The 22,980-nt window shown below is 40.3% G+C and overlaps 1 protein-coding gene across 3 annotated transcripts in view; it reads right to left on the bottom strand.

The window, feature by feature from the left end:
* Positions 1–1,374: 1,374 nt before the first annotated feature.
* grm5b (glutamate receptor, metabotropic 5b) overlaps positions 1,375–22,980 on the bottom strand; it is a 76,726-nt gene continuing 55,120 nt past the window's right edge. For 2 of the 3 annotated variants that reach the window (XM_044203533.1, XM_044203531.1), the window contains exons 7-18: positions 22,651–22,886; positions 21,696–21,817; positions 20,695–20,819; positions 20,392–20,560; positions 19,880–20,006; positions 16,598–16,715; positions 16,172–16,358; positions 15,399–15,557; positions 14,948–15,073; positions 14,066–14,332; positions 12,993–13,159; positions 1,375–10,956 (exon numbers count right to left, since the gene is read on the bottom strand). In XM_044203533.1, the coding sequence (XP_044059468.1) occupies positions 9,885–10,956; positions 12,993–13,159; positions 14,066–14,332; positions 14,948–15,073; positions 15,399–15,557; positions 16,172–16,358; positions 16,598–16,715; positions 19,880–20,006; positions 20,392–20,560; positions 20,695–20,819; positions 21,696–21,817; positions 22,651–22,886 (2,875 nt within the window). In that variant the 3' untranslated portion in view covers positions 1,375–9,884. The remainder of the gene's footprint in view (positions 10,957–12,992; positions 13,160–14,065; positions 14,333–14,947; positions 15,074–15,398; positions 15,558–16,171; positions 16,359–16,597; positions 16,716–19,879; positions 20,007–20,391; positions 20,561–20,694; positions 20,820–21,695; positions 21,818–22,650; positions 22,887–22,980) is intronic. The other variant, XM_044203534.1, reaches the window with a different exon arrangement.

Below are 22,980 nucleotides of genomic sequence, written 5' to 3'. Positions count from 1 at the left end.
GACCAGGAGGACATGGGGAGAGAGAATGAAAGATGGCAGGGTAATTTTCTTGTCTTGACCTGGATGCCTTCAGCTAAATGAGTGAAATGTTTTTGGGGCTGATTCATAGTCGAGCTGTGTCACGCTGTCATACTGGCTGCCGTGACACTGAAGGAGATGGAGGAGGAAGCAAATATCACAGGAGCTGTCAAGGTGCTGTCTGGCAGCTTCCACTGACTGGGTTCAACATGCAGGCCAGATACTCACAGACTGTTGAGTTCATTTATCGTGGGCGATAAAACTGGGAGTTTGTCCATCTACTGGATGAAATATAACCAATGCAGACTGGAAACGTAAGGTGTGAAAAACCTTTCTTTCTCCAGACCTGAGCCGTAAGGTCTATGTTTCATTTCCAGCGATTATGTGCTAACATTTGCACGATGATTGCTGCTGCAGTGATTATTTATTTATATGAATGAGGCTGTGGGAAAATCATGTATGGATCCCATGAAGCTGGTGCCATGTACAATTTCTTTAGTGGGAGCTCTCAAAGGATCATGGGGGCTTTAGGATTATGGTTGCAGGATATCTGCTGATATGGAGTACTAAAATACTAAATCCTCACTGCCAGGCACTCACTGAACTCAAAAACAGAATTTTATAAAAGACATTGACAAGAAAATGAAGTTGATTGGTCATTTAATAAGGTCAGAATCTGCAGGAGTAATCCTTAATAACAGGAGTAATATTCTGAATCCATTTATTATAAATTTGCTGCACGGTAGCTTATATAACCATATTCTTTTCAGTCATGTGAAGTTAAAAACACAGGAGTGAACAGAGTTTCGAAGTTTATACAAATTTCTTAAACAACAGTAACATTTACTGTTGTACTGGGATCCATAATTTTAATACCCATTTCAGATCAACGCAGATTAAAACTGAATTTACCTGGCCTGACATTGCTTTACCGGTATTACACATTTCTATAATAACTATAGAATTCCTTAGAGATTACTGTAACCCTATAGGAGATATTGGCAACTACTTTTCACCCTCTCCGCTGTAAATGTCATCCTTCTCAATCGTGGAGTCTTAGGTATGTTTACTTCATCTGCACCGTCAGCCATGTTGAATTTCCAACGTTAATGATGCAGTGACCACTTTTAATCAATCAATATTCAACAACGCTGTTTGATATAAATATTTCCATACAGTCTGGTTTAGTTATGATGTGTGTAGATTAATTGACCAGATGTTTTTGACCCAGGATAAAAACCCTGATGTGCATGTTCTGTATACAGTACTGTGCTTAGTACACAGGGTTTGTATTAAAATAGTTGTAATGTTCTTATTATATAATGATTGACTAAAAAGATGAAAAAGACAAGAAGGTCAATCGTAGTTTTTTTAATAATGATTTCAATAATGATTCAAAGGTACTTTGTAGTACACTGACACAATGATGTATCAATGGCAAAAAAGAAAATCAAAAAGCAAAACTCTTTCTTTGTTTGCGTTACATCCCAGTGAGAAAAAACACGAAGAGAACCATGTCATCAACTTAGAGTTAATGAATGACTTTTTTTGTGTCCATTTTAAGAAGGCTACTGTAGCTCTCTCTTGGTGCTCAGTGGGTGGGCGCTTGACTGCAGCGAGTCTAACTAGGGTGACTTTTCAAAATCCACCTGTTAATGCCAAAGTGCTGCAGTAGCACAGTGTTTCTGCAGAGAGGAAAAGTACTCAACAAAAGACTGAATTAATTTGTCCCCTTACCCAACTTTTACAAAATCACAGTTAATTCCTGGTATGTGGATGTGCAGCGAACTAGAGCTGCCTTATGCTCGTCTAACTTCTAGTGATCCCTGTGTTTCCTTTTGCACAGGCTTCTGGAGGCTTGTGGTTCTCCTCAGATCCCATTAATGCATCTGCACTTCCTGCCTTGCATCTCTTCTTTGTTCAACAGCTCCTCTGCAAGGACAGAGGAATCATATTATTGTCAAATGGGATGCACAGGACAGCAATGATATGAAATATCAAGAAAAGGGAAACTTCGGTATCTTTCAACCTGGACCCATAAGTCACTAACATGGGAAAATAGGGTCCAGGTTGAAAAGCATGCACGGTCCAATTTCCTAACCTTTATCATCCCTTCTGAAAACATTGATCACCTACAATATGAACATATTTATGGATAGGTGTACCCACAATTGTGCCACATTTTTCTGTTTTTTGGGAATTTCATAAAAGTGGATTTATTGGCTAGTACTTTAATCATACAATGTTAGATAAAACACATCTACGTAGGATGTATATGTGAACCTTTGCTCTAAAAAGCTCCATACTCCTCATTCCTTGTGTCGTCTGATAAACAAAAACACTGCAGTTATATTAAAATGGTACAGGGAGCATCCTGTTAGCACTGCTCACTCTCCTTTCTCTTTACTGTTCCCAATGGCCACAGATTGGCAGGCATCACTGTGGGCCAATTTGGAGTGAGGAGATAAAGATTCATTAATTGGGAGATGAGAAGAACTCTGTTCGGCCAAAACTGTTCTTGTTCTTACTGCCAGGTCTATTGGGAGCCTCCAAAAAGCCTGTGAACGAGGCCCCAGTGTCAGTGACAATGTGACCCAGCACAATCTGAAAGCTATTTATTTAGATATCAACCCTTTCAGGGAGTAAACCATATTCTTTCATTGTGTAATGTCTGAGGCAAGTCCAAAGCTAATTTGTGGGCAAAAACAGTATAATTGAACATAAAAATCAGCAAAAACAAAACAACAAAGCTTTAAAAGTCATGTTCATTAAAAGTAATTCACTATCAAATTTCCCTGAGGGTGGATAAACACTACAAGGCTTCCTTTAGAAAATGATTAATTTAAGCCAACATTGTTAAAACAGTTTATGAATAATAATAATAATATAATATATATATATATAATAATCCACCACAGATGCTCATGTAGATAATAATTCCAGTTTATTTATATTTCTGTAGTGTTAATCCACCCGCGCTAAAAAAAATGCAGTAGCACTTGAAATACAAAAGATGAGAGGAAGTTGGCACTGAGTGGAGGAGCTTATGTTAACTACGCCCTGATAAAACACCACTGGAGTCTGGGTATACGTTGCAATATAAGCCCAATTTTGCTGTTATTTTTTAAATATATAACTAGAATACATTTATCATAAATTTTAATTTCCGTAATAGTAATTTTATGTCTGGAGCAAATAAATACATATAAATGAATATAGAAAAAAAATTACATTCTACACACACACACAGTATAGGGAATTCAGCTCATTCCCTTTAATTCTGTTTATGGTAACCCATCATCATTTTCATTTTATCAAAATGAAGCCCAAACTAGCCGCTCCAATGAGCTCGGTTGAATTAAGGTTTTGATAAATCTGGGTTGTAAACGAATTGGAACACAACACAACACTTCATTTATATGCAGATGAGCTGCCTTTGTCGAGAATAAGTGAAATTTGTTCTCCGCTCAGATCATCCACCTCATTGTTCCTGAAAAAAACGCAAAAACATGTACGTTTGCTTACAAGCTTGTAAAATGTCAAAACAACCAAAGTCAGTAATTAAACATGATAATCTTGATTATCTCGAGTGATCAGTCAGAATGTAAACATCACTTCTAGGCAACATTCATCTCCTTATTGATACCTCTAACACTCTACTGTCAAACACTGAAACACTGAAAATAGAATCTCATCATAATTTTAACCCGGGGTATTAATGGGGATTTTGCTTGTGTTTGCGTCCACAGCAGTAATCCAAACAAGGTGGTCTATGAAGAATATAAAAAGCACAGATCATAAAACCATATTTTCTGACTTTTGAAATAAATCACCCACATTGGTGTTTCTTTGATCCCCATCATACCCTGCAATGATACCTCTGTGTTGTATGGTGTAATATCACAGCTCAGTTTGGTTTAATTCTCTTATAAATAGAAATATGGGATGAGTTTAACTAAATATATTTCACAAACCATCAATACACAATACTGTAAATTCTTCAACTTGCCTGCTCTGTATGCAAAACAATAATGACCTACAGACACGCACAGACCTGCTTAATATGTTATTCCACTTCCTCATAAATCCTGAAGCCAAATAAATACATACACAAACTCCTCTCTTACTTCTAATCAATATAATACAGAAGCTAATTTCTTATTATGCAACTCCATCTCCTCTGCACTATATAACCTACACCGACTACCTAAAATATAATTTAACTCTATTGGCTGAAGAAACAATCCCATATTAAAAAACACATGCTCTTTACTAAGGTTTAAAAAGCAACATTCAAATCAGCAGCTTTAGACAAACTTACAAAAATACTGTTGTTGACTTTTAAGACATGTAGTTGCCCCCCCCCCCCCTCCCCGGGCCATGGGTTTCATTAAACCGGCTGCAGTTAATGTGGATTCATCCAATCCCCCAGGAATTCAATACAGATTCACAGATATGCAAACATCTTACAATGCTCTGTACAGAGTCTAAATGCCTAGTTTATGCTAAAATTGCAGGTACTGTCTAAAGAGTGCATTTTCCCTCTGTCTGCACATGAAGTGTATCATTTGATTAGTAAATAGTTTCAGTCTGATAAAGACTGTGCCATTCTCAACAGTAGGGCTGGGTATCCTTCCACAATTGTCAATACTGGTTTCTAACGATACTTCTTTTGGATTTTTCCAGCTTTATTGCTTTGGTGGAGAAAAAAAAAATCAACTCTTAAATAACCCATTTTTAACAAAATTGCATTTACTCTTAAGCAGTATGGATAAAATCCTAACGATACTCATCCCTATCGGTTTCTTTTGATTAGTGCGCAAGAAAAAGAAATAAAAAAAGAACAGAATTAACATCAATGTGAAGGGATTTCCTGCTTGGCAGAGAGAGGGAAGTGGGGCGGGTTGATCTCAGCCTCAACATTTACAAGAATTCCAATACCCAGCCCTACGCAATACTCAACACTTTTGTTGTTACCTCACATAAACATCTTGTGATTTACTCATTTCAATAACACTGTTAAAAAGGTAAGAAACTATTTGTGATATCTACCAAATTGCACTCACAAAACGTGTTCATCATGACACATTATTTACAGTAATAATAATAATTATGTGAGAGTCTGTGACAGTGGGCTGACAAAACAAACTTCTCCCCGCCTGCCATGACGGCATATACAACCATATGTCTATGCGGTGTTTACACAGTAAACATAGTTCTGTTTTCTGTATCAAATCAAACAAATGATCAGGCAGGGCAGTGGGAGAGGTTGTTCCGTCACACAGCACTACCAGTCAGATTGATAAAGCCCTAAATTAAAAGGTTTTTGTGATACTCCTAGGTCCTTCTACTCCTACATTAGTACATCACCAATCTGCCTACAGATGCTGATTTCTGCAATCCAAAACTAAATGATATTGCACCCTGAAACCCAGGCTTGTTTAAAATGCAGTTATAAATAACACTAGAGGGAAACAGCCCCATGATTACGTGTATTTGGCTCTGAGCCAGGGTTTAAGGATCGAGAGACAAGACAACCGGTGGGCTGGTTTGAAATTTTCATTCAAATAGGTATAAAATAAATGACCTTGTGTCTTCTTTCCTTCTGATCAGCAGATGAGCATGTCTGGATTAAAAGTATTTTTGAGCGCAGGGATTATCAATCCAATTCTTTAGAGTGCATTTACAAAAATAAGTCAGCCAACAGTATTTTGGGTAGACATCATCAGGAGATCCTCTTACTGGCGAGCATAAGATTTTACTCCTGTTTTGGCTAAAATACAAGGGGAAAATATCTATAACTGAGATCACCCCAGATTAATAAGAGTGGTAGCTTTTTGTGATCCTTGAAGCAGGGCTAGAATGTGGAGCAATGGTATTAGTGCAGAAAGCTCAGTTTGTCAACAAAATGTCCTGTCTGCATGACTACTGTAGCTCGACTTCTTTCATTTCCATACAAGGGAGATTACTACACTTTTGTCATGGACAATGTTAGAAAGTCCCAAATTCAACTGGTGTAAAAATTCCCTGACAACTAAAGAGATTGGATCCAAATACAATACAATCTGAAATCTTATTTTGTCAAAATGCTACAATAGATGCTACAATTTGTATCTCCCTGTGGCTCAGTGAGTTTATGTTGTATTTTTTTATGCCAAATATATGAGGACATGATTCTCTGCTAATTTAACTTTTCCTGCAATTTCATAACAAGCCTGCTGCACTTTTAACAACCAACATCCTTTTTAATGACTCCTTCATTTTAACATAAGATGATGTCACAGAACACAACCCTTAAAGAGAATAAGATAGCAGTAGATGCAAGCGCTGATCCTGTCTTTTTCTGCAGAGGTAGCACACAACTGTCGAGCCTCACCCACAACGCAGCTGAAGTGCTGAAGCAAGCTCCCTGTTACTCTCTCAGCATGTTTTAAACACTGTCAGTGACAGCAGCACATAAACCAGCTCCTCCCCAGTAACATCTCAACAGTGGCACTGGTTCAGGGCCCAGATTGTTAAAATTAGATGAGTAGATGTAGAGGTAATAATGCACAGACAGCACTTTGAGACAGGAACCAATTATGTCAACATTTATGACAACAGTTCTTGTTTCATGCTTTTTTTTCTGTGTCAATTTCTATCCCTATCATAAGCAAAAGTCTTTGTACAATTATCTCAGATGTTGATTGTGTGTACCCACTTAAGACCTAAGAAGAAGTGTATTGTCTTGCTCTGAGTTGTAGAGACATACTGTAGCTACACCAGACCAGGTTTGTATCTTAATTAACTGGCACGCTTCTTGAAAAAACAGCAAAAAAACAATTAATGGCACACACAAATCATTTCCTTAGCTACCTCACACTGCAGCTATGTCATCAGTGGAGATCAGAGACTGAACCAGAAATACACAGTGGAAAACAGTGAAACAAGTGAGAAGATAACACTGCAAAAATAAGGAATCACACCTTCATTGTGACAAGAAATTACTAAGTGCATCCCTCTCTTTACATAAAGAAGAAAATGCAAAGAAACTTGTCTACCCACCATCTTCCTTGTTGAATTCTCCACCAGAGATTACAGAAGTATGAAAAAGAACAGCAATTTAAAACATTGTTTATGATTTAAGAAAACCCCCAGATGTGCACCTTGTATATGTATGGATAATATTGCTTTTACACTGGAAAATGTGGAATATTTATATAGAAAATATCCAAAACAATAGAAACTGTCTTACATTTACATTTTTTTATGAAACCACTTATTTACCCACGAGCTAGTAAGCTAGACCCTCCCTAACCCCTTTGGCACAATAATCATATTCATATCAATTATTATTATATTGTTGAATTACAAGACATTTGAATAGGAATGGTCACTCACACATTCAGAGTAGTAACACAGTTTCTGTAGTCGTAATACATATTGGTACTGTATGATGTTATAACATAGTTCAAAAACATCTCTTTTTTTCTGTTTTTCACCTTTGTTGATATGTAATTAAATTTACTTTCTTTTTGAAACAAAACAGAACGGTCTTTGCATGCCCTTATTATTTACAGAATCACTGTCTGAGTTTGTTCTTGCTGGCTACTGTAGAGCAGAAATACTACACTCACGAGGAGAAATCAGACCATGGACCGCATCTGCATCAGTCAGCTGTCACAGCAGACGAATGCATATGCTGCGGAAAATATGGAGATCGTGATGGACACTAATGCACAACAACAACATTTTGAAGTACTGATATTTGTTGTGATACCAACAGCCCAATTATCTTTAATTAAGTCAGATAAACCAATCCATGTCTTTGCTGCAGATAACATTCCTCATTTAAAAATGTCTAAAAATGTTTGTGTATCACAACCTTCTGACTCTTGTTTTTTTTTCTCTTTACTTTACTGACTGTTTTCCTAACAGCTGACACAAAGCCAAGGCCCCATTTCTCAAAAGCATCTCAGTGAATGCATTCATCGGCACATTTTATATCTCAGTATTACTCTGGGAACTCACTAATTCTGTGAGTATGCATGGGTACTTACAGTGTTGGCACACTATAAGTACAATATTATATTTAACGGCATACGTTTTTAGGCCAAATTAGATATTTTAGGGTTTTTTTTGTTCTGTTTACGCATCTACACAGACATTTGTGATTGGAATATTAAGATACATGAACATATTGTAATTTGACCTTTATAATCTACAAAAAGCAATGATATACTACTATTGCCAAATACCTTTTAGAGAAAATGTAATTACCACCTGGATTACGTTCACTCGCAACATTTGTCATGACATTTGGGATTAGTTTCATGAGACCTCACTTTAAAGCAATAGATTGACATTTTAGCAATTTACTGATTCACTTGCTTTAGATTAGAAGATTGAGACCACTCTTATGTCCGTCCATTCAATATGAACCTCTTTTGTTGTTCTGCCCCTCTTTGGCAAAACAGAGTGGAGAAGTTCAAAAAGGTCTTAGCACCTGTGCAACAGATGACCCTGGCAGAAGCTGAGGAGGAGGAGGCTCTCTCCCAGCTTGAATCTATCAATCTGTGCCCACGAACCAAGAGATGATTGTGATTCTAATTAATCCCATTCAAAGCACTGTCTTGGATGAAACAGAGTGAGAGACTTGTGTCCGGCTGACACATTGTATAGAGAAAATGTCATGACTGGGATCCAGTTAAGCCTTACACAATGCTCTGTTAAATATCACACACTAGAAATAGCTTTGAGGTCGGATTTCTGCCAATAATCCACCTGAACAACATTTAATGACTAAGATATTTATGGTAAAACAAGGCCTGGTCTTGTCAATCCCTCCTCTCCCTCTTTCTCAAGTCACAGACAGAGAGGTACAAAAGGTTTGGTCCCAACTACTTCAGGAATCGTGTAGAAAATATACATTCAAACTTCTGAAGAAAACAAACTGGAAGAGTAGAAAATACTGAAATACTGGCAGGATAAAAGAAAGCATCAAGAGAAAGAGGGACTGAGGAAAAGAAAGCTATGCGGAGGGAACAGATCAGAGAGCTGAATGAATAAAAAGATGCTTTTGTGTTAAAGTTCTTCAGAGTAACATACAGACTGGTGTGTTAACACAATGCACATTTGTCAGAAGCATGTTGGATTTGATTACCAAAGAAAAAAGAAATCCATAACCTCTCATATATTTACAGTGTTTTTCCCTTACATTGTATTTGTCTGTGTGCTCACAACTATGTGTTTGTGTGTGTAACTGTGTGTGTGTGTACTATACATACACACACACCATATTATATATAAATATGCCCTTGATATCCTCTGTTTAGTGTTTAGTCCGTACAGGCTTTAGGAGTCCTACCACATCAATACTGCTGTCATGTTGCCATTACCGCTCATTAACTAAGATACAGAAAAAACATACTCATGCACACAAACACACACATTCACAATCTCTAATTAGTTGATAGCCATGTTACCTTAAGGCCACTACCCAAACCTAAATGCACATAGCTCTGGACCTTCGAGAATGATTTCTGGCTTTACAGACACCAAAACACTGCACCACTTGCGTTATAGTGGCCATTTTTGCAGTTCTTAACGTCCCACTTGAGACAAACAGCACTAAGAAAATACAACGTGGGCAAGCTTGTTATACTTGCATCTCACTGCAAACATGTAAACACAAACACAGCCGTCTGTCGCAGCTTGGTGTCTTCACCAAACAGTCCTCCACGACTCCTTTACTTCAGGTTTTTACTCCACGTAGGGACGAATGGATTTCAGTATTTCCATCCTCCCATACTCTTTTCACATGTTAACCGTTGTTTTTGAGTGCTCTTCACTATCTCTTCACTTTTTCTTTACTTGTCATCTCTGCCTCACAGTGAGGATGAACTCTGGCTGTAGTTTCTGAGTGTCAGTCTGCTGTACCTGGGCGAAGGGGGAGAGGGGGGAGGATGGGAGGGGACTGGGGGGAGACACAGACTTGTCTCTGAGATAGGTGAGCCACTACTAGATGCCAGGGAATCGCGGAAAGGTGACGGCGGAGTCAAAGCAATAAGCTCCTCTTCCAACTCCGCCCTCCTCAGAGGTGAGTCAGTGAGGCAGGTGATCAGGCCTCCTCGTATGGGGGAGAGGGAGGGGGAGGTCTGGGGGTGAGGAGGGGGCAGGGGGTAAGGTGAATGAGGAATAGGGTGTGCGAGACAGCCCCCCCGGCTGGACTCGACTGGTGGGAGGGGCTGGACGTCGGCGTAGGTGGTGAGGGTTGGGGGCATCTGGATTTCACGGGGTAACAAATACGGGTCGGTGGGGTGAGGAGAAGGAGGCGTGTGTTTGTGCGTGTGTGAGTGCGTCGGAGAGGGTGACAACATCATGCTGTTGAGCTCGGTGATGTTGGCGGTGAAGCGATTCACCACACAGCTGATCTGATCCATCAGTGAACTCTGGGGCTCTCCTGGACGGTCGTCCACAGCAATCAAACGGCCGTCACTCCCAGCGACGACAGAGCCGCTGCTGGAAGGGCCACAACTGCTACTGCTGCCGCCGCTGCAAATGCTGCTCGGGTACTGTGGAATACCAGTCATCTGAGGCTCCTCCCCAAAACCCGCCCCTAGCCTCTGGCTGACCGTGCTGATTGGTGAGGGCGTCTGCGGCCGGTATGTGATGGAGTAGCGCTCCTCTGCTTCAGAGAGCTCGTACAGGGTCTTATCTGTGACAGAGTCAGGATGACTGGGCAGGGAGGACATGGAGGGGAGGGAGGGCAGAGGGACATGCGGGGGCAGGTCCCCCCCTCCACAGTAACGTTCCTCAGACGTTTTGGAGAAGGGCTTGATGACGGCAGTCTGATTGTTCTCCTTCTTCTTGATGTGGAAGGACAGCCGCTGCCACAGGTGGTTGCCACGTGAACCGCTGCGCTCCGTCTGGGCCCAAGACACTGATTTTCCATTGGAGCTGGACAACAGGAAGGAAGTGGAAGGAAAGAGAGAAAAGAAAGTTGTTGTTTTTAATGCTTGGAGGTAGATTTACCACTTTCAGTTTATTAGTAGTTCATTACTTTTTTGTCAGTTGTGGAAAAACACATTTGATTTGTTTTTGTTTAGAAAGTCCAGAAAAAGAAGCACTGAACATTTCTTTCACTTCTTCCAACTGCAGACTACTTTCTGGCTGGCAGCTGAATGTGGGCATTATAAACATACTGAACATTATTTGCACTCCTTCAAATAAAATATACAGTACTTTTGTTAATTTTCTAAGTGGATTTGTTTGCATTTTGTATCACATTATATGACATTTCAAATGTAGATCGTTAGCTATCACCTTGATAGCAACATCGTCTTGTTTAAATAAGATTTTTCTACATAATGAAATACTAATGTTGCAAAGGAAACACAAGGCAACTAAACTTATTTTGTGGAGCAAAGCCTTGACTCAACCACAGAAAATCATATGGACTTTATATGCTGGGTAATTCATTACAATTCATTTTCTGTTCTATTCCAACAGCATGTTCTTCATTTTTCTTTGTCATCAGGTTCTCTCTTCCTCTATTTCTCTCTCTATCTTAGTGTTTTCCCACTTTTCTCTGCTTTGCATCAGTCACATACGCACTCCCCATGTCCCCTGTCCTCCCCTCTCCTCATCCTTTTGTCAGGTTAATTAGTGTGATAAATCTATAGTGGAACTTCTAAATTAAACCTCACACCACTGTGGCTGGGGGTGAAAAGAACTCAAATCACCCTGGAGACACACACACCCATACATGTGATACACACACACACACACACACGCGCGCGCACACTGCATGTCCACACTCATACATATGCTGCACATGTCGACATTCGGCCACACACACACAGTGCTGTGATCTACTCATTTGATCCCATAGCCGCTTACAGGCGGCTTTGGAGCAAGGTAGGACCAGACCAGACCTGTTACTAGCTGAAACACATGTTGCACATACTAAAGAAGTGTTTGATTGATCTTTTGATCTTATCTTACATATATCGTATCCAGCTCTAAGGCTGATTTTAATGTCTGGTGAAAGTAAACCATGCACATTTCGTTGAAACATCAGTCAAATATTTCTTTCTTTTAAATATTTCTTCTTCTCCCCCCCGGTCTGCTGGTTTCATGTCTGTCTGCGTGTGTTCAGACTACACAATGACAGCATCTCAAAGGCAACAGCTTCCAGCCTTGCACTGAGGAGACAGACAGCCCTGCCAATTACCACCACCCACAGAGGAAGATAGGACCAAAAGAGATGGAGAGGAGAAGAGAGGAATAAAAAGAAAGAAGATGGAAACACTCCTGACATTTCTCATAAGAGCGTGATTGAAATCTTGCTTGCCAAGCGGGGTGAGATGGAGTAACCTGCTGACAAACGAAAATGCGTTCTTGTCTTTTTTCTCCCTTTTCATTCTGGGCAAGTGGCTGTGCGTCACTCCCTTTGTGTCCTTTGATCTGTTCCTTGTCACTGTAGATGACTTGTGGATGGCCTTAAGCTGGCTGTGAAAGTTATTATGTCTCTCCTTTTCACACTACTCCATTAGCTTTTTCTTCTCTTTCTTTTCCATCACTTCTGTTTTTCATCTCTCCATCCATTCCCTCCACCCCCTCCTCTTTGTATTCAGATTTCTCTTCCCAAATTTCTCTTTACTCTCCCTTCCTCAGTTCACTCCTCTCTCTCTCTCTCTCTCTCTCTCTCTCTCTCTCTCTCTCTCTCTCTCTGTCTTTGCCATGTCTCCATTAGGCAATTGTCTGCAGTTCATGTTAGGGTCAGAAGAACAGTCAAGCAGACTCAGGGGAGTTCAGAGAATCAATCTCTCAGAGAGCTCAAACACAAACACAACCACACACACACTCACCATAAATAGTCTCAGAGTGGGGCCATTACAGAAACGGTGCCTTGGACTGTAACTGAGGAGTAATCTGGCATTAACCTGACCAACAAGCCACTAGTGTACACACACACACACACACAGATGTACCTGAGTGTCTCTCCAGTAGAGCCTCTGCGTTTCCACAGGTTAACCAGACTAGAAGAACGGCTGGCGGCTGAGGACGATTTGCCATCGCCCACGTGCATGCGCACCACTGTGCTAGTGGTAAAGGCACTGCGCACGTTACGCTCTGGTTTGGCTAGAATGATGTACACCTGAAAAATGAAAAGTGTTCTTTTTAAAGGAATGATGAAGGCTGTCATGACTCACCTTTTTAATGTAAAACTCTAATAAAAAGACAATTCTCAGAAGAAGCAGCAGCTAATTTTTATTGATTGCATTTATGCTGTTATACTTTCTCCTTGAAGCACCACAGGAATATCTAGCTATTATAAGTGGGAGAAAACATGATACGTGATAATATTTTAAATGAGCTTATTAATTTCAATGAAGGCATTTTGGTGAAAATTTAATTTCAAGTTTCTAATTATTTATTCAAACACTTAACTTGAACACTCACTTTCAATTACATGGTGTTCACTGGGAATGCTGCCTGTGCATTACAGATATAGCTGCAAGCAACAAATGTTTTGGGGTACTTTATTATCACATTTAAGTATTCACACACCAAACCAAATTGTGGTGTATTGCATGCGCAAGCGGAAAAAACACAACAAAAGTTCTTGTTTCTTGGTTTTGGGAGGAGGACATAAATATTAACATAGGGACCAGCGATGGCGATTCCTGTCCTGAGTCCAAGATTTTCTACATCAGAACACCTCTGGATGCATTATTGAGGTCATAACTTGGACAGTTACCACATACAAAAGATTGTAGTGAGTTTAACACATGGTTAAGTCTGTTTCGAAAAGTGAGAGTTAACTGGTAATGTAGCATGAAGTCTTAATACTGTTGCTATGGTTACCTGCGATTTAATATACCTTGTGCACTGATTTAGAATGATTACAACCACAGTATGTTTGAAGTTTGAAGTCCTAATATACACTATTAGCAGAAGATTAATGTTTAGGGAGATTGAAAAATGTGGAGAAATACTGTATATACATCCAAGAGGTGAATGAGTGAGAAGCAGAAACTGTGGATTTTAGCCTTAGCCTTACCTTGGGTACGAACATGCAGCACAGAGCCACAGTGGCACTGAGGCTGACACTGAAGCACATGGTGATAATTTTGTAGTTGGAACCAAAGTAGATGGGTACAAAGGCCAGCCAGATAATACAGGTGGTGTACATGGTAAAGGCAATGTACTTAGCCTCATTGAAATTAGCTGGGACGTTGCGGGTCTTGGAGAGAGAGATAGAGTCAGAGAGAAAGTGTAAGCAAATATTCATTTCTTTATTGTTGTTGAATCGTTCTGTGGATTCTGCCTTAAATCAGGAAAATAAAACAAAGAAAGACACTGTTAGCTTTTGATTACAGGCCTTTACAGAACCAGAATAGACACTGCTACACACTGCTATCACACTGCCTTTTTATTACTGTTACAATTCTGATGCTAACCTCACCATTATGTGCAAGTAAATTAGGTGAAACATGGGGTCATAACCATTCCACTGATTTGCAGTGTATTTCAGCTTTTGTCTCCTTTTACCATTCTGCTCTCATACTCTACAGAAAATGGATGGCTGCAGGCCACTGATAATCAAACATTAACTTTATAATGTGTTTGGTGTAATAGAATTTCATTTACTCCTGTTGAAAGGTTGTAGAGCACCAAACACAAATAGTGGTTCAATCATTGCTTTCCACATTACGTCTGTGTGACTTTTTGTCACATATAGCAGCAGCTTGAAGTAAGACATGTACTGTACATAATTAGACTTACGTATGTAGTTTGAGTACACATGTCCCTACACTTACGAACCTATGGCTACAACAACATGTGTGCTTGGAGCTTTGGATTTTAAGCACCCACTAATTGATCATTTTGTGACCTCAATTTTGATATTATCAGTAGTAGTTACAAACACTTCAGCTAGTACCTTGAAGGCATAGAAGGTGCAGCTAAGGATGAGCAGGCCATTGTATCCCAGCGGGGCAACCACAGCCAGGTTAGTGGTGTTGCAAATGAGGTTGACCTGGCGGATGCTGGGGTAGTCATGGATCACCTGTAAAGACAGAGGAGGAAACAGGGCATGCCAATGATAAAGATGCTTGACAAAGTTTTTGCTATAAGCATAATTTTTTTTATTCCAGAAAACTTTGCAAATATGTAACAACAGTGGCATTAAAAGAGATTGGGGAAGCAGTACAATTTAACAAACCAACGCTGCCATTCATTACACTGCCAACTTAAGATGCCCAACATTTTAAATCTGCTGGCAAAGAAGTGCAGAATTGTTTAACTCTTTAGATAAACAAAACAAATGTGCGTTAGTAGAGCTTCTAACAGTATAATACCTGTTGAGACAAACCTACACACACACAGCTTACCTCAGGTGGCTCCATGAGGAAGAGAGCCACGATGATGCCCAGCTGCAGCAGAATGAGGAGGAAGGCAATGATGAGCTGAGCGCAGGCAGACATGAAGCGAGGTTTCTTTGTACAGATCTTTTTCTTGCTGCCTGCCAGGATCCGAGCGATGCGGTTTGTCTAGGGTCAGATCGCAAACACCATCAGGACCTTTTAATAAACTATATACTATATCTATATTCTGGCTATCTGCTTTCTGTATGTCTACACTGCAGCCACTGTCCTTGTATAGACAAAACACGGATTGAAAAAATATATTGCACACAGGCGTCAGAATTTAGAACGATAAGCTCAAAGTAATTTCTTATGGGAAGGCTATTGTTCCCTGTCATTGTTTAATCCTACCTCCCTGTTCTCTCAGCCATCATTCCCCAAACCCCACGGGACAGGGGTATATAGACTTATGCCTCTCTCTGATGTTATGGTGCCCATATCCCCTCGCTCTAACCATTGAGGAATGGAAAGGATAACAATCTGCAGTATCAAGGGACTACGGCAACTGTTTTTCTGATAAGGTCTACAGTTCTGCTTCCACCCACAGATGTATCCCTGCTGCGGACTCTTGAGTATCTGAAGCTTTTCTGTGGCTATTTCCCACGGACCACTGATGACCAAGCCTGGTTAGCATAAAGCTAATGCCAGGGGTATTTCAAGTCTTTGGAGGTTACTCCTTCAGCTCTACACCTCTCACAACTGCTGTACCCTACATCTCAAACCCTTAACTCAGTCCTTACCTTGGTGACAAGAGCAGAGTAGCTCATGGCAGGTGACAGGCCTATTCCCAGTCGTTGGAGGTAGCAGTGGATGACATGGGGCTTGGCTATGAGGCTGAAGGTACACAGGTAACCCAGGCAGATCCCTGCCAGAATTATGTAGCACAGCTCCCGACTGGAAGATTTCACTACTGGGGTGTCCCGAAACCTGAACACAGACACATTAAGATAAACAATTATGTGCAGAAACATGTAAGTGAAGACACACACACACACACACACACACACACACACACAGACATACAGTTATACAAGAAAATACACACTCATGAAAACAGTGATTAAGAAAAGAGTAGAAATGTGCAAAGTAGCTCTGTCTAGTCTAACACTGCTTGCATTGTTTTCTTAAGTTCATATACTATGGGAGATAGATGAGAGATTCATTACCTGATGAAGACTGCGGTGACAAAGAATGTGGCCATTTGACCGAGGCAGGCAAAGACCACAGCAGCAATGGGTTCAGGGTCTCCCCACCGCAGGTACTCCACTGGGATTGCGTCACAGCCTGGGGATAGAAGTATGTGGAGATGCATTTCTTGATACAAAATGAATCAAGGGCCTTTATTTGTTATGTGTGAAACCCATCAACTGGGTAATACTTTTGTCAAACATTTAACTTTATGTTTATCTTTATTCTTTACGTTCTCTCTCTTTCGTTTTTTTCGTTCGCTTTTACATCAAGCTTTGACCCACATCTGACGCAGGTCGAGCAACACTGTACAATGCTTGTTCCGGTGACCATCTTTTAGGAAACAGGGGCTCTTTGTGTAAAGGTCAATTAGTAAACACTTTGACTGATTACAGATTAACTAGTAACTAAATAATCATACATTATCAAAATACAAATATTGTACCCATGACTCAGCATGCCCCCTGCATTATTCACTGTTGCTCTCTAAGTGAAGATTTCACATTTCACATCTCTCTTTCTTCACTAACTTACCACTTACCTCAGACTGCAGGCATTTTAACCTTGTACTACAAACTTCTCTGTTGTCCACATTTTCTTTCTTATCTCTCCATCTGTCTCTATTTCTCCCTTCTTCTCATTCCCGTCATTCAATCTTTGTATCTGTTTCCTGTCACTGTCTTTTTCTTTGTAACGCCCCATCCATCACTGTCCCTCTTTTCCCCCTAATATCTCCCCTATCTCTCTTCATCCTCATCCCTAATTCTCTCCCTGTTTCCCTCCATCTCTGTCTCCCTCCTAGGCAAGGAGATAAAGTGTCATTAATTAAAGGGACAGTTCTAATTACGATCCGTATTAATGCTTGCTGAAATTATCCCGCTGGTTGGTCTAGACATACAGGGCAGGGACGCACGTAGACTCTTTCTAAAACTTTCTGTCCATATACATCTTCACTTACATGCTTTTTTTCTCTCTTTCTCCATCTTTCTCTCTCTCTTTTCTTCTCTCTTGCTCTTACTGTTTCTCTCTCTCACAGACACACACACTCACACCTGTTCGTACAGTACTGCAAATCGCAGAGAGAGGAAGAAACAGAACAGTCATTAAAAAGACTTAAGTAATTTAATGACTTTGTCTTTAACTCGGTTAATAAAGTTTATCAAATCAGTGATGTGGTTAGGTCTTGAGGCATAAACAGCAGGCTAATTGCTGAATGGCAGCCAAGGGGACAGTAACAAACAGACAGAAAATAATTCAGGCGGAAGCATTCTGCAGAGGATGTCGCAGGCTTACATCACTGAAAAGCTCAAAGTGCCATTTCATCTAAATTTGATAAAATCTATGTAAATCATAATCTAAAGCAGTGTGAGGTACTTAACATCATGCAGTGTGTGTAAAACAGAATAATAATGTATTTAAAGACAGAAAATAACCCATACATAAATAAGTCAAAATGGAGCCACTTCACAACAAAATCACAGATCTGAATCTCTTTTTTTCTCATTTTAGGAATTACTTGCATGTAAACTGTTCAACATCATGGAGGTAGTGCTTTTTTACTACTTTAGCGTAGCCCCTTTTTCAGAGACAAGGACTACAGTAACTGTGCTGCCTAGCCATGAGGGGTGAGGACCACCCACCCGTGAAAATGTAAGGTGGGAGGAAACTAAGGCACTTGATGAGAATTTAGCTCCAATTAATCCTGCCCACATGCATCTAGATGTCGGGGCCGAAAATCCCAGATCAGTGTTTTTCTCATGGGTTTTCTCAGAGCAGTCGAAAAGCATTGGCTACGTCTGCATTTTAATACTTAATTAGTTCACAGAACCTGCAGGAAATCGTGTCGTGTTTAACCCTAAGCAAAACTGGTGCATTAAGGGGAGGGGGACCATTTGGAGAGTTCAGTCAAAATAAAGTTTTGAGGCAAACTCCTTTAAAAACTCTCAGACTGTGGAACTTTACCCATCAGTGGAAAGGCTCAAATCCCAAAGCTAATCCTCTCTTTTTCTGCTCCTTTCACTCTCCCTGGCTGCCGCTTCTGTCACAGCCTCTATTCATCTCCATCTCTCTCTCTCTCTCTCTCTCTCTCTCTCTCTCTCTCTCTCTCTCAGACTCACTCTTTTTCCTTCTGTTTATGTTTGTTAGTCACTTTTTTCTCACTTTCTTTTTCTCGTTTTTGCTCTATTGCTGTCTCCAACACTCTCCTATTGCTTTCTATGGTTTCCACACCCACTGTACCTCTGTCCCTGCCTGCTGAGACCTTGCTCTATCTCTTCTATTCCCTCTGCCTCTTTATCTCTCCCTCTATTCATCTCTCAAACTCTTTCTCTCCTTTTTCTTTGGCCTGAGGGAGAGAGATCAAAATGTCTGCTGGAGGAACAGGGCAAGCAGTTTGTTTACACCTCATTATTACTGTTCCATATAGCACCGCTGGGGGACACGCAGCACTTATTATTGATGAAATGAGTCATATACACGTACTCACACACAAACATGTATGGACAAACACACACAAAGTAATACATGGGTAACCCCAATCACATTTTCAATTCTTCAATTTCAATTTTTCACTGTCAACTGTCATTTTCTCACTGGTTTGCTCCTTGTTTTAGTTTATGGATGCTTGTCTCTCTGGCAGTGAAGCTCAGTCTGGATTTTCAGCAGGGCTCGATTCATGTTTAAATCATTGTGCTTGGTGAGGAGCTAGCAAGCAGTATAATGAGCAGCTGAAAGCATAACAAGGCGAATGCAATGGAGGGGAAATAAATTTTCATTGCAACTGAAATGTATTTGCATTGAAAGCTGCTCTTGATGCAGAATAATTAAAACATTGGTGACCATGTTAGTAACAAATTAAAGGGATGAGAGAGGAGGAGTGGCGGGGAGGGAAAGGGAGGGGAAGAGAGAAAAGTCTCTGAAACGGAGGGATCGTCTCTCAGTTTCTCTCTCTAATGTATCGGGTGCATGCTGTAATGGCACACTGTATCAGGGGAAAACACAACTATCTCATTCTACTAAACATCCTTTATCCTATGACCCTACACACATACATGCACACACACACACACACACACACACATATCAGGGGTCATTGGACGGTTTCCTTCGAGTGGCATCACTACTACTGCATTGATATTACAGGACTTTTATGCAGGAGCATGGTCAAATACTGTAGTTTTTATTCAAGTATTTTCCTGGCAAAGTGGAAATGTCTCTGAGATTGCACTTATAACACAAACACACAACAAACAGAGACTGACCTGTGAGGTCATCAGTAGGCCAGGAGCCCAGTTCACAGGCTCGGCAGGTGTACTCGTCGAACACAAACTCATTTTCTTTACAGGGAGTGCACGTCCAGCAGCAGCTCACCTCACCTTTACGGATCACCTGGAAGGGACAAAGTGCACAATGTCTGTGTGTACCTATACCAATGATGTAATGTACATGCCAACTCATGTGCACCAACTACTATATTACATGGAACCTTTTATTCCACTAATAACTAGAATGATAATGCCTCATCCATCCATCTTGTTCAGAAAGAGGTAGCAAAAATGATGTATAATCTATTCCACATATGAAAATTTGTCATGTACAGTAAACACTCCACGGTAGGGTGCTGGATTCACAATATTACCTGTCATGACTTTTTTTACTTACTGCAAAGTATGTAAACTGGACTTTATTTACTACTTTATGTATATTATGTAGCATGTAAATACTTGAATAATGCATCATGTAACCAGACATTTATCTGTATCAGTCATCTTACCTTAATCTGTCCTTTGTCACAGGGTTCACTGCAGACTGACTTGATCATGGCGTCTTTGTTGGGCCAGATTTCATCATCATCTATCTTCAAGCCTCTGTTGTCCCAACTCCCAACATTAATGTAGTCATAGTAGTCCTTCCCCATCTTTTTGAAGTTCATTATTTCATACCTGTGGATGAAAGGCACACATACAGTATACATCCAACACATTAACACACGCATAGTCATGTCATATGACCATGCAACCCAAAAGGCCACAACAAATAGAAATCCATGACAGCTTTGTTCAGTTACAGTGCATACCTGCCAGGTGAGTCTCCATTAGCATCAAATAAGATTCCCTCCCCTGACACGCCTGTAAAGTTGGTTTTCATCAGGAAGTCCAGCAGTGTAGCACCATCTATAGGTCGCATGGCATCACACAGGCCCTTAAAATACACAAACAGTCATGACAAAAATGTCCTGACCCACAGCTTAAGAATCATTGTTTTACATAAGTATTTTTGTGTGTGCACAAGCCACTTTGTGAATGGTGATCAGTGGTCATCCATGTTGATAAAAATTCAAAGAACTGAATGCAATGGCATATAAATGGTAAAAATATTCCTTTAGTTAAAACTCAGCTTAATTACAGTAAAGTATACTCAAAATATGATTACCATACTCTTGGACTAACATAATATAAACTTTAAGCAATCAAAAACACCAGCAAACAAGGTGCATCATCCCTCTAAGTTTCATGAAAACTGAAAAGTGCAGTGTAGCGGGTATTGTTTTCTATCCCATTCAGGCCAATTATTGTGACATTTTTATACATACACATACATACATATACATCTCATGAAGTTTAATCAGAATTGAACCCCTGTGTCTGAAATATTACATTCCAGTTAACATGTCTACAAGGATGAAATCTAACTTCATTCCCACAAAGTTACAACTAATATGGCCAAAGTCAATAAAAGCGCACTGATGTATTTTCTTCTGTATTTTTTTCATTTCTGTCTTATTTCAAATTATTTCAGCTTTCTTTCTAAATTCCAAAATTGGCAAATAATTACTGTCATGTTCATATAGTATGTACAATTATCCAGGTTCCCATTTTGAACTTTCCCATGTATGTAGTTTGACAGTAAGTCAAGAATGGCCCCCACGGAAACAAGATCAAGTGCACATGTGGCAGCAATACCCAGCTAGTACCTTCTTTTTGTCCCACCATTCCCACTCTCCACCCCTTCATCTCCTCCCATCTTCTTGGTTTGTCCAAGTATGTCCCTCCATTCATCCATCAGAGCAGTACCTACCTGATAGCCTGGGCAGAGAGCCCGTTGCATGTTATGCAGGCCATATGCCATCGAGTAGATGGCATTAATGACAAACCCCATCTTAGTGTCCTGTGCATACTGCTGCCGAAGCGACTCTCGCTCTGCAGAGAGGTGGGTGGGTGGGTAGAGTGGGTGGGAGGGAGAATTGGGTTGGTGAGGAAGGATGGAAAGAGAAAGGCAGGTGAAACTCTTAATTTCCCTTCTAGTTTTATGAAACAGTCTGCCTTTTTCCTAACATTAAAGACCACTCTCCTTCCTCTCATTTCTTCTCATCAGCCACTTCCCACCTCCACATCTCATTTCTTTCTGCCTCTTTCTGTGTCCTGTTCATTTGTATTTCATGTTCCATTTCATTAGAATACATGAGACATGACTCCCTTTGATGCAGCTCTCACGCACCATTTTGCGTATGAATGGAGAGAATGAAATAGAGAGAAAAAGATGGGGGGAGACGAATACAATGAAATAAAGGGAGGGTGCACTCACAGCCACAAGGGATATTTCCAGATGAACTGGAAAGCTGTGTGTATCCATATGGTATGTGTGTAGGTGTGTGTTCAGCCAGTCTGTTTGTGTGGTTTGTATTTGCATTAAAAGTGGCCACTATGAAAACCTGTCAATAAAAATTCTGATTGGTACTGTAGCCTTTTGTGTTGACCCAAAACAATGCAGCCTCTCTCTTTCTCTGTACCCCAGATGGTCGTGGTCAAAACAGAAGTACAGTACAGCTGTAACTGTGTTGCTACAGGTGTTCCAGAAGTAAATTTCAGGTCTTATCCCAACATGTCTCAAATGACTTCACAATCAACAACAATTAAACTGAAAGATGAAGCCAATAATCACTCTGTCCTGAAAGAAAATGATGTAAAATTGCTATAACTACTGAGTATTCTATTTTGGTTGTCCTTGTATGTTTATTTGTGTCTATACTCACTGCTACAAGTGCGGTTGTATTTGCTGTTCTCCTGTGGGTGGCCTTTAAGTCGACAGTGGAAACGATGCTGCCAGAACTCGGGAAACCAGGGGTTCCTGAGGTTGTTTTCAGGCCGAAGTTTAAGGTAGTACTCATCAAACCACTTAACATCAGCTGATTGGAGCTTGATGGTAATACCTCCGGCCGCTTCCCTAACAAAGCCATCTGTTACATCATACCGGTCCGCCCATCCATCACTGCAAAGAAACACAAGGAAAAACAAGACAACAAACTCCAAGACCCCATCAATTTATCTGTGAGAATGAAAATACTTGCTTCACTGTTCCGCAA

The sequence above is a fragment of the Siniperca chuatsi genome, linkage group LG7 (genome assembly GCF_020085105.1).
Source record: "Siniperca chuatsi isolate FFG_IHB_CAS linkage group LG7, ASM2008510v1, whole genome shotgun sequence".
Lineage (NCBI taxonomy): Eukaryota > Metazoa > Chordata > Actinopteri > Centrarchiformes > Sinipercidae > Siniperca > Siniperca chuatsi.
Note: the sequence above shows the minus strand (reverse complement) of the source record. Positions and strands in the feature narration are given on the sequence as shown.